The following is a 12,475-nucleotide window of genomic DNA, read 5'->3' on the forward strand; positions in this document are numbered from 1 at the left end:
ATCCAGCTCCTGCTCCTTCCTGCTCCCAGCTGAGATGGGAATACTGCAAAAACAGTCCCTCAGGATAGTTTGGCCTGCCCAGACCCAACAGGAAGCAGGAAATGCAGAAGTGAGAATGAAAAATAATTTAAAGATTTTTTTTTAAAAAAGTTAATTTTCCTGAAATTCCAAAAAGAAAAGAAAGAAAAGGTTTGAGTTGGCTTTATGGACGCACACACACACACACACACACACACACACACACACACACACACACACACACACACACACACACCCCCCAAGGCAGCTGCAAACTTTCCTTTCCATCTCGACCCACTTAGAAGCAGACAAAATGGGCTGCTTTCTAAGAGTGGACAAGTTAATGCATTACATTCCGATACTTGCATTTTAATCCTAGGATTGTACTGGCGTCTCTTGTCGCTTGGGCTCTGGGTAGGAGAACGGGAAGCCCATTCGGCACGCGCATCCAGTAGCTGGAGTCATTTATCACAAAAGCATGCTGCATCATCAAGGAATCAGAATTAAGGCCCCTCCGGCAGGGAACTTGCACACAATGACCCCAGGGGGTTGGGTTTTATAATGAAGGGGCAAAACCATGAAACACCAGAGCTGTCCGTGCTGTGTTCTTGAACTGGCAGACATGGCCAGTGGGACTCAGCCAGACTGGTGTGGGTGATTGTAGGGCGGCTAGGCTTCTTTAAAACGAAGGAGAAAACCAAACCCAACCAAGCAGTGATGGCAACACCCCGGGGCAGCTTGCACCACTGAAAGAAAATGCCGTGTCACATTCCTCACCAGACTGTCTCGTTTCGCTTGGTTGAATTCCCTGCATCTTTGTGCCATGGACACTCTCCGAGAGGTGAAACTACAGAGTATCATTTGTATGTCCCCTTGTAAACTCTGAATATCCCCGTTGTTCAACAGGTCACAAGGACCATGGGTCTGGAGAAGACTGCCTTCATTCACACCTTGGAGACTAGACCACTACATAAATGTGTGTGATCAACAGCTGGCCACATCTGTGGTCCACTTTTCCCAGATAACTTGACCTCTTGTTCCACAGAACAGAGAAACTGTATGAAAAGCCTTGGCATCTGATTTGTGGCCTGGCATTCTTTTGCCCACTAAATGCTCTCTGGGAAATATCTTCTTCTTCTTCTTTCTTTACATCACTGTCTCTCTTTCTTCTTCAACAAGTACCATGGGTCTGTCTCCGTCATAAAGTCCAGAGCCATTCAGGTACTCCTCTTCTTTGTTGTACTGCTCTGGCCCAGAAGAAGGCATGGAGTTTTCAGAAATTGAGCCATTTTTGACATAGCCTGGCAAATTTCGGTGCCCGTTGAGGGCACCCGGTACAAGTCTCGTATTGAGATGTAGGGCTAGGGCCCCTCTGGTGGTTACATTAGTGATGCTGGTATGGGAGACCATGGGTCCATAGCTATAGGTTGTGCTCCCACTTCGTGCTTTTCTTTTAAAGTCAAGGGCTAAAGTCCACCTGCTCCATGACTTCTTTATTTCGGCTTGAACCTGAAGAGATGGAGAGAAAAGAGAGGGAAGATCGTGAGTGAGGAATGAAGGGAAGAATGGTGCAGGATGACGCTGGTGACTGGGCTACAGAAGGAGGTAGTGTTGATAGAGATACCTGGCTGGGGGATTAATAGGAGTAAAGGGATTCAAATGGGGACAAAGGGAAAGTTATGCTGGATATCATGGACCACCCCTTAGTGGCAGGATAAATGAGAGTGTGGAATGGTCTGCTGAGGACAATGGCGGAAGTCCTACTGCTTGCACCATTTACCATTTGACTGGGCCAAATGGCAGCCTGGGATGGACTAGAAGGCCTGTTAGGTCTTTCTCATCTCTCAGCTGGTATAAATGGGCACAGCTACCCTGACTTCAATGGACTCTGGATTGACTTCAGTGGACACAGACTCACTTACACCACCTAAGGATCTGGCCCCATTATGTGTCCCTAACTGATTGGCGCTTTCTCTCCTTCACTTGATCTCTTTTTCCTTGTGGAAGACGCATGACCTTCCCCTCCAGATTTCCTTTCCCAGCTGCCTATTTGGAGTCCTCCCTGAGCCATAAGCGACCAAACCACTGCCTGCTAGGTAAAACTCTGAAAGGCTCGGTTCCAAAGGAAGACACCTTGCCTTACTGCAAACTCTTTAAAAAAGTATAGCAAACTTCTGGTGTATTGGGATCATTCAAACCGTTTGTTCTCCATATGCAGCCTGTCCCCCGCAAAAAACCCTGGCTAATCAACCAACCAGCCAACACCACCCAGCCCATAATTTAGAGCCAGTGTCGGTAACACACAGTGCAGTAATCAGTGGTCCTGTCTGACCTTAGAATTTCTTAATCTTGAGTGAATGTTTTTACCATGCCACAAGGCAATTGCTCTCAGGCCATGATGAATGTTTTTTCATTAGGTTTTCTTAGCTAGTCCGCTAGTTTTAGTCTTTGCCTCGTGTGCCATTGCAGCATTAGTATTTAAATCAAACACTTGGTCTGGACTAATATGGAGATTTAGGATGGCAGAAAGTCATTATTCAGATTGGAACGTGGCCAGGACGCCTGGGTTAATACCTCTACTCTCCAGAAAAAAATGCCCTTGGATTCTGAATGGCTACAAGTTGGCAAGGCCTGGGTTTTATACCCTCTCCAAAGAGCAGCAATGCCAACAGCAAAACTGGAGTGAAGATCTACAGGAAGAATGAGTGATCTGCAAAATATGCCTTATTGCGAGAGATTGCGGGAGCTCAGTCTATAGGTAGAGTATCAAAGAGAATGTGAAGAGGCAAGTTAATCATGGTCTGTTAAGTAGTGACAAAGGGAGAAGGTATTGAATAGCAGAAGGCTGTTTAATCTAGCAAAACAAGATCTAATGGCTGGAAGGTGAAGTCAGCAACGTTCAAACTGGAAACAATATGCCCATTTTTGACGCAGACAGTAATTAACCGTTGGAATAGCTCACCAAGGGAAGGGCTGGATTCTCATCATTTGGAGTTTTTCCATCGAGACTGGATGTCTTTCTAAATGATTGCACTCTATTTCCAACACAAACTACTGGGCTTGATGTAAGAATCACTGGGTAAAGTTCACTGGCCTGTGTTATGCTGCAGATGATCATAGTGGTTTGTTCTGGCCTTAATCCCTATGCATGTTACCAGAGGGTAGAATGGTAGCCTGGTGAATCAACTCCCCCGAGCTCTCCCTGCTGCTCCAAGAAGAACTACAAACAACAATCCCCCAGAATGTGCATTGCTGATGACGCAGGAAAAGAGTGTGAGTGACCAGAAGGTTTAGAGGCTGGTGAAGTAACTCAACATTAATAAGTAGTGAGCTACGTTTCACAGGCAAGATAATAATGGAACTTACATAGCCCTGTGTAGGGACGGAAAAGCTTCTCCCAGAAGAAGCTGTGGGAAGACTGGACCCAGGCAGACATCTCACCTTGTCCACGAAGGACAAGAAGCAATGGGTTTAAACTGCAGCAAGGGCGGTTTAGGTTGGACGTTAGGAAAAACTACCTGACTGTCAGGGTAGTTAAGCACTAGAACAAATTGCCTAGGGAGTTTGTGGAATCTTTGTCACTGCAGAGTTTTTAAAAACAGGTTAGACAAACGCCTGTCAGGGATGGTCTAGTTATTATGCAGTCCTGCCTTGAGTGCAGTGGACTGGACTAGAAGACCTCTCAAGGTCCCTTTCAGTCCTAAATGTCTATGATTCTAAGAGTGCCCTCTTCGCTCCAGCCATTCAGATGGACCCAACTGCTCATCCCAATGTACCACCCCACTGTGCTGAAAGAGTGGGGCCTTGTCCTCCCTGCCTCCAAGAATCCGCAAGCTGGGAGGAAGCGAGCAGATCTGGAGTTCCCCAGAGCACAGGAGTTGCTGCTGTGGGATGCTCTTCCATATGTGCTGCTAATGGTCTTCCCCTAAATGACTCAGATGGTATGGGCCTGATTCTCCATCATCTTGTCCCTCGTGCTCTCATTTACCCTGGTGGAGAGGGGGGTGCAAAACGTTACTGGACCCAATTTGAACCGATTCTCATTTGGTAGCATTTTAGATCCACGTCACCCAGGGGAAAACGACTAAGAAAGGGGCAAAGCAGTGGAGACATTTCTATACCAAGGGTCTAACTCTTTGCTTGCCTAACTCCAGTGACCTCAGTAGAGTTAACCCCAGTGAGACTAGCTGACTGTAGATATTTGGACTCTATTTATAATGAAAGAGGATCATTAGGAACCAAAGACACTCACCTCTCCATTGCAAAAACAGTATATGATGGCAACAAAAAATCCCTGGAAAGAAGATGAAACAATACATTAGCATTTATCCTGCTGCAGCTCAATGTCAATTCACTAAAACCATGGCCCAAATCCACATAGTTTCACTAATGGCAATGGAACAACACTGGTTTACCCCAGCTAAAAACCAGCGCCAACTAGGAAAACTGTTGTCTAGCAGCCTACAAGAAATGGGTGACACTGACTGTCCTCCAGGCTATTGGCTAACCAGTGTTTAAAGCATCCTGTGTGCACTGGCTGGCTGGCACATCTGTCCTGGGCTGCGGTAGAAAATGCACATTTGTTTCCTGTTGCAGATGTCCTGTAAAGGCTTTGGAAGAGCAGCTGCTTACTACTGTCTCAGGTCATTTTCCTGCCCTGGGAAAATTTTCAAGCTTTCAGAAATGTGCCCCTTTTGCATCCGGACAAACCCGAGACCTTTAGAACTTTTTGGCAGAAAACCCCAGAGCTCTCAGAAGATCCCATAGCTCATGTGATGAGGGCACTTAGCAGGCAGGTAGAAGTCCCACGTTCGAGCCCTTACTCTGGACGAGGCAGAGCAGGGACTTGCACCCCAGTCTGCTATGTTCCAGGTGAGTGGCCTAATTGCTGCATCTATGGAGTACTCTGGGGTGGGGCTTTCTCACACTCGTTTGTTGGCGATGTTCCACTTTGTATCAATAAATATTTGGGGGGAAGTGGAGAGAGACTGACTGTATAGCCCAGTGTCAGGGCAGTCATAGAAACATAGAATATCAGGGTTGGAAGGGACCTCAGGAGGTCATCTAGTCCAACCCCCTACTCAAAGCAGGACCAACACCAACTAAATCATCCCAGCGAGGGCTTTGTCAAGCCTGACCTTAAAAACCTCTAAGGAAGGCGATTCCACCACCTCCCTAGGGAACCCATTCCAGTGCTTCACCACCCTCCTAGTGAAAAAGTTTTTCCTAATATCCAACCTAAACCTCCCCCACTGCAACTTGAGACCATTGCTCCTTGTTCTGTCGTTTGCTACCACTGATAACAGTCTAGATCCATCCTCTTTGGAACCCCCTTTCAGGTAGTTGAAAGCAGCTATCAAATCCCCCCTCATTCTTCTCTTCTGCAGACTAAACAATCCCAGTTCCCTCAGCCTCTCCTCATAAGTCATGTGCTCCAGCCCCCTAATTATTTTTCTTGCCCTCTGCTAGACTCTTTCCAATTTTTCCACATCCTTCTTGTAGTGTGGGGCCCAAAACTGGACAGTCAGTTGGGACGTGGGAAATCCAGGATCAGATGAGATGAGAAGCCAGTTTTGGGACTGAATCATGCATTCCCTTTGCACCCAAATGGGAGTTCTAGGTGTGCAAAGAATGCAGGGCCAGGTCCTCCCATGTCAGCTCCAGTCTGAATCTGCACCTCCCCGCACTTTGGATCCAGAGTTTGTCTGAACTCGGCTCTAATTTCCCAGCTTCATGTCAGCCACGCCAGTCGGTCACTTAAGATTTTAAACCTTTGGTCAATAGGTTGTCCTGAAGGGAGGGCTGTGCAGTGTGCATGCAACACAATTTTCATCAGATGGCTGCACTCATTTTGGCTAAAAGATCCCAATCCTGCACTCAGATCTGCATTATACCCTTGCTTATCATCGACTTCAGTGGGGTGCTGTGGTTCATGTCAGCGGATCCGTTTATAGGACTAGGACAAGCTACTTGGAGGACAGCTGGCTTAAATCCATGCAGCTCTCTTGACTTATCCCCGCTGAGGATCTATCCTGGATCTCAAGGGATTTTGGTGGACAAATGGTCATAAAATGATTAAATTTTTTGCCTGACACATTGTCCCAAATACGGTTTGCAAATACAAATACATAATACAGCCAGCACCAAAGTACAGCCATTAAATCTTGGGAGTGTAACTTGGCACTGCTTAAAAATCCTTTCCCCCAAAGCAGAACACATTTGATGCCCACCTTCTGTCCCACCAAACACCACTACTTTGTCTTTAAAATGCCCAGAAAACTTAACAGGGTACAGTACCTGGAAAGAGTTGAACAGCATTTCATAGTGCATTTGAACTTGCCAAAGAATCCCTGATACCTCTGTATATGGCAAAGCCATGAAAACTATATAGTGAACTCCAAACAGAGGCATAAGGACAAGGGTAGATTTCAGCAGCTTCCTGTAGGAACAGGAGAAGGAGAGAAACACATGGAGAAAGTCATGAGTCTGAATTATCCTCTGGGTCTCCTTAGGGTCTGGATTGAGGCAAGGTGGTGAAATGGTGCTGGGGCTGTGGGGAGGGAGGAGGAGGGAAGCTTGCAGTGCTGCTGCCCAAGATGTGCCCGATTGCAGATATCTACTCTCCAGGCCCATCAAGCCAGTATCTTCCATCAGCAGTAAAAATCCCTGTAAACGAAGGATAGTGCTGCTCCATATCTCGGGCCAGCCTGCCTATGCTCAGACGGGACAAGGAGGGAGACTTCCAAGACCGTGCCACGCTTGCATCCCCTGGGCACTGGCATGCTTGGTGGGGGATGGAATGGAGGAGATCAGCAGAGCTGGAGGGATGCTGACCTGGCTGGGAGGCATCAGGGCTAGCTGGGGGCACTGGAGAGAGAATGCCAGGCTATCCTATGGGACGGGGCAGCTTGTCTGCTATCACCTTGTGTTTCCCTGGGGTGTAATGTGCGCTGGAGGTCCCCTAGATGGAGGTACAACTCCACCTCAGCAGAAGCCCTTGCACCTTAGCTACAACCCAGACCCTAACATTTGGCAGGGTTCATCCCTCGAATCCCTAAGGGAACAGACACTGCCTGGAAATGATGCCGATCCAGGGATCAAAACCCCTGCCAATGGTGACAGCAATTGCCAAATGCAGGCAATTAGCAAGGGGCAGCATTGCCAGGAGGCCCGGTGCTTTTGCTATCCGATGACTGACAATCTCTGCAGGGATTAAAAAATAAAAAGAGCTGAGCCCGTCCAAGCCATAATTAATAGCAAGCCTCTCCGAGCGAGAAATAAACAAACAGATCAGTCACGGCTGTGACATGGCAGCAAAACAAACCTTTGCATTTTGAAGCCAAATTCCAGCCCCTCTTCCAATGAAACATAGAATTGTAGGACTGGAAGGGACCTCGAGAGCTCATCAAGTCCAGTCCCCTGCACTCATGGTGGGACTAAGTATTATCTCACTTTTGGAGACTATTCTGGGAGCAAGCTGGTAGAGGCGACCTGGGAATCCTGCTTTTCAGTGATACCAAACTGAATTATTTTGCTCTCTCTCCTCTGGATGTTGTGTGCTGAATCATTTGAACTTGAGCCTACAAACACCCTGGGAGTTCTCTAGCTGCGGAGGTCTCTCAGCTATTTACTTTCACAGTCAAACTTTGACTACGTTGCAAATATGCTTCATTGTCAAGGGAAAAGGAACAAACCCAAACAGAATGAAGAAAACCCAAGACGAAACTCCAAACTTCCTGTGAATAGTTAGGAATCTTTCTTCACTTGAGCAATTGCAGGTCAAGGTTTCGAAAACAAGGGAGGGCAGAAGTAGAAAACGGAAGGATGGGATTTTACGGTACAGCCAGGGACCTTTGCTTTTTGCCATTGGTTCAAAGTCAACCTAGTGCAATAGTTATCGAAAATCATTAGTATTAATTATTTGGGTCCCGGTAAAGCATGGAGGCACTACGGTAGTGAGATTGGGACCCTATTCTGCTAGGCTCTGTACAAACACAACATAACAGACAGCCCCTGAAATCTAAATAGACAAGGCAGACAAAGAACGGAACCTCCCCAGCATCACACGCTAGAGCCAAGACCAGAGCTGGGGTTTCCTGAGTAGCAGCCCAAGGCCCTAGCCACTGAACCAGACACTCCTACTACCCAACAGCTGTTGGTGGTCTCCTCAAGAGATGGTGTACGTGGCCACCTCACAAATACCACTGTCATCGTTAGCCCTTGATGGCCATGCCAGCAGAGAGGCCATGAGCCAAACTGACCTTGGAGGCTGAACTCCCCTCAGCCTATCAGCTGGTCCCTCCAGGCTAGGATCTACCCTCCTTAAGAGAGCACTGAGAGGGGGCTTGCAATGCCCTGGTACGCCATGTGCTGCTGCTCCACCGGAACTCTGCTGGCTCGGTGGAAAGCATAGCAGTGACTGAGGCTGCACGTGCGTTGTCCCTGCTCTGCAGGTGATTAGGAGGCTTTGATCTCCCAGGCCGTCAAGCCCATCCTGTGTTTCTCACTGTCTCGTGCCAGAAGGGAAAGGGGACTCACCTGTACTGTTGTCTCGTATCGCACCTCCCTGCGTTTGTCTCCCGTAACTTGGTTGCTAGGACTCGGATAATATTGATAAAAAGAATAAAATTTACCTGGAAAAGAGAAAGATATTTTTTTAAATCACAAAACCAAAACCTGCAGCGCTACTGGATTGAGATGGCACCATTCCCCAGGGCCCTGTCCTCCCAGATGTTTCCAGAGAGCATCCTCAGCTCCTACTGGAGGAGGTGAAGGTATGCAGCTCCTTCACCAGGGCCGGCTCAAGGCCCCAGCGCGCCAAGTGCGTGCTTGGGGTGGCATGCCGCGGGGGGCACTCTGCTGGTTGCCCGGAGGGCAGCAGGCGGCTCTGGTGGAGCTCCCGCAGGCGTACCTGTGGAGGGTCCACTGGTCCCACGGCTCCGGTGAAGCATCCGCAGGCACTCCTGTGGGAGGTCCACGACAGCCGCGGGACCACCGGACCCCCCGCAGGGAAGCCTGCGGGAGGTCCACTGGAGCCACGGGACCAGTGAGTGGCAGAGCACCCCCCCGCAGCATGCCGCCGTGCTTGGGGCAGTGAAATTGCTAGAGCTGGCCCTGTCCTTCACAACCAGTTCAGCAATTTAGCAAGCTCAGGCCAACTGTGTCTAAGCTGAGTGCTCTCTGCTTGATCTTGAGTCACGGAGATAAGGATGGGCCACCCCTTTTATTCTGGTCCCCAGCAGACCTCATCACATTCAGCCTTGTTATTGTCTCATGGTGGTAACAGGCATATGTGACAAGATCTATCTAGGCACTTAAGGTAAAATTCACTCCGGAGCAAGGCACCCAAGCAACGGCCATGGCTCTATTTAAAAACCACATGACTAGCGGGAATTTTTCAATGGAAAATGCTGATTCGTCCAAACCAAAACTTTTCCTGGAAATGTATCGGTTTCAATGAAGGTTTCCCAGCTGCAGGATGGAACTTTTGGTCAAAACCAGGAAGAAAGCCAAAACCATATCCCAGAATAGCCAATAGCTAGCCCCTCCCTGGGAGATGGAAGACCTAGGTTCAAGCCCCTACTCCACACTGGGATGAGCATGGAGGCAAAACCCCATCCCACTCCAGTGTCCTGAGCATGATGCTATAGTGTCAATTACTCTCTTTGTCTTGGTGAACATGGGAGAACAGCTCCAACAGGAGAGATTGAAAGAAAGCCTGACTCCAGAGCCCAGCAGGGTAGGGCACTTGCCTGGGGTATGGAAGACCCACGTTTTGGAAGTTCTTTTCTTCACCCCAATGCGAAACGACAACAGATTTCAAAAGCTGGGAATTGTTCACAAAGTGGAATTTTTGTTTTCCGGCCAGCCCTACTTCAGTGAGATTTGATGGCGCATTGAAGTGAATTTTGTCTTTCCATCATGCTCATCACTAGGGCCCTACCAAATTCTTGGTCTACTTTGGTCAATTTCATGGTCAGAGGATTTTTGAAATCATAAATTTAATGATTTCAACTATTTAGATAGGAAATTTCATGGTGTTGTAATTGTAGGCGTCCTGACCCAAAAAGGAGTTGTGGGGGGGGAGGGGGGTGTCACAAGGTTATTGTAGGAGAGTTGCGGTACTGCTACCCTTACTTCTGCACTGCTGCTCGCGGTGGCGCTGCCTTCCAAGCTGGGCAGCTGGAGAGTAGCAGCTGCTGGCTGAGGGCCCAGCTCTGAAGGCAGAGCCAATGCCAGCAGCAGTGCAGAAGTAAGGACAGCAGGGTATGGTATCGCTACCCTTACTTCTGCACTGCTGCCTTCAGAGCTGGGCCCTCGGTCAGCAGCTGCCGCTCTCCAGCTGCTCAACTCTGAGGCAGCAGCGCAGAAGTCAGAGTGGCAATACTGTGACACCCATAAAATAACCTTGTGACCCCCCTGCAACTCCCTTTTGGGTCAGGACCCCCAATTTGAGAAACACTGGTCTCCCCCGTGAAATCTGCACTGTATCGGGTAAAAGCACCCAAAGACCAGATTTCACAGTGGGAGACCAGATTTCATGGTCCGTGACACATTTTTCATGGCCATGAATTTGGTAGGGCCCTACTCATCACTGAGCATCTGAGTGCCTCAAAATGGCTGAAAGAACGGAACCTTTCGAACAGGTGATTGAAATTCAGCTGGAAGTCTAAATGACTCTTCCCCTCCCCCCCGCACCAGTCAGGTGCCTCTAAATCAGGATCGAGGCCTGTTGGCAGGACAAAGTGGGATGGGGGCAGCTTGCACGGCCTCTGCCCTTGTTGGACAATATCTTCATGGGCTAGAGCTCTGTGCGAAACTGGTCTACATTTTTCTGCAGAGTTGATTACTTGGGCCTAGAGGCCTCAGCGGAGATCAGGGCCCCCTTGTGCTAGGGGCTGTACAAAGCACAGACTAAGAGGTGGTCTCTGCCCTGAAGAATGTGAAATCTAAAGAGACATGACAGACTACAGAGAGAGGAACGGGAGTCTTATTACTGCCATTTTAAAGATGGATACATGAGGCGCAAGGAGGTAACTGGCAAATCTTGGCCCCGTAGAAATCAATGAGAGTTTTGTCATTGACTTCAATGGAGCCAGGATTTCACTCTTAAGTGACGGACTCAAGGTCGCACAGAAAGTCTGGGCAGAGGCAGGAATTTCACTCAGATATTGTGACTCCTAGCTTTGCCACAAGGCCATCCTTTCTCTCCAGCTACCAATGGCCAAGCCATTAGACCGTCTACGACCTGTGTTTGCTTCTTTGCAGTCCTTCATCAGGCCTTGTATTTCATGATCGCTACTGTATTGCCATGATCCCAATCTGAAGGAAACAAGGAAGGAAATTCCTCTTGTTTTTCCTGAAACACCAGTAGAGCTTTGAAGGAAATGCAAACAACTGAATAACTTCTAAGTTACCAGTGCAGTGGAGGGACTTCAAGCTCTTTAGACCCATAACTGTCTGAGATCTCATCCAGAAAATGCAAAACTTTTTCCGGAAACAGATGACAAGCCAGTGCAGGGATTGAAAAAGCAGCCAAGTGTGCAATAGGAACCCACAGAGACTAAACGGAAACAACCCACAGAATATGTTTGCACAGTAAATAGTTGCATTTGTAAATAGCCCTGTAGAACCTCATGAAGAAGCATTCTCTTTACAAGGACAAACATCTATTCAGCTCTTTGTCGTCTACTAATTGGCCTTTAAATTAAATGCAATGGGGTTGCTGGCAATCAACCCCTTGAACTATCTGAACTGTCTTCCATCCTGCAGTTTTATTTCAAATGATCATTGTGTGGTCTTGGCACTTTGCTCTTTCCAATGCACAGAAGGAACCACCAGAGCCAGTTGGAGAATTTCTGTCAACACCAAATTTTAACAAGGGAAGAAAATAAAAAATAATTTCCCAGATCAGCTCTATTAATTACATGTATTAGCCCACTTACTTCAGAAGGTTCCAAATGCAGAAGGCCTGATTCTCCTCTCACTCAGACTGCTCTACCAAGTGATTCGTAAGTCAGAAGAATCAAGGCCATTCAGCTTTCTGAAGTCAGTGGAAAGACTCTTGAATTCAATATGCTGGAAACACCTTGATTCTTAGAGGACAGGTGCTCAGCACTGTCTGAAAATCAGGCCCCTTTACGATGTGTCAAGTCAGACCCCCCAAAGTTGAGCCCCCACCCCAAAATCACTGGTCACTTGTAAATCCTGACCTATGTGTTTATTTTATTTAAAAGTTTGGGATAACAGGCTGGGTTTCTTTCTTCCAGCAGCCTACTTTTGGCTCCTGTCCCCCTCACCACCCCAAATCAAATCTGGTACTCACCACAATAGCTACCAGGAGGGGCACCTGAAATATCCATTGTAAATTGCTGGCACTCAAGTCCCAACACCTAGGAAGAGATTGGCAACACATCAGTAAAACCTCATCTGCCCAGGCAAATAGCCCCAATGTCTG

At 48.0% G+C, this 12,475-nt stretch overlaps 1 protein-coding gene across 1 annotated transcript in view; it reads right to left on the bottom strand.

Annotated features, from left to right (window-relative positions):
• Positions 1-214: 214 nt before the first annotated feature.
• Positions 215-12,475, bottom strand: part of PTH1R (parathyroid hormone 1 receptor) — a 170,043-nt gene continuing 157,782 nt past the window's right edge. The window contains exons 9-13 of the mRNA XM_030549838.1: positions 12,344-12,410; positions 8,557-8,651; positions 6,316-6,457; positions 4,271-4,312; positions 215-1,527 (exon numbers count right to left, since the gene is read on the bottom strand). Coding sequence (XP_030405698.1) covers positions 1,165-1,527; positions 4,271-4,312; positions 6,316-6,457; positions 8,557-8,651; positions 12,344-12,410 — 709 coding nt within the window. The 3' untranslated portion in view covers positions 215-1,164. The remainder of the gene's footprint in view (positions 1,528-4,270; positions 4,313-6,315; positions 6,458-8,556; positions 8,652-12,343; positions 12,411-12,475) is intronic.

This window comes from Gopherus evgoodei, chromosome 2, assembly GCF_007399415.2.
Source record: "Gopherus evgoodei ecotype Sinaloan lineage chromosome 2, rGopEvg1_v1.p, whole genome shotgun sequence".
NCBI classification, from domain to species: domain Eukaryota; kingdom Metazoa; phylum Chordata; order Testudines; family Testudinidae; genus Gopherus; species Gopherus evgoodei.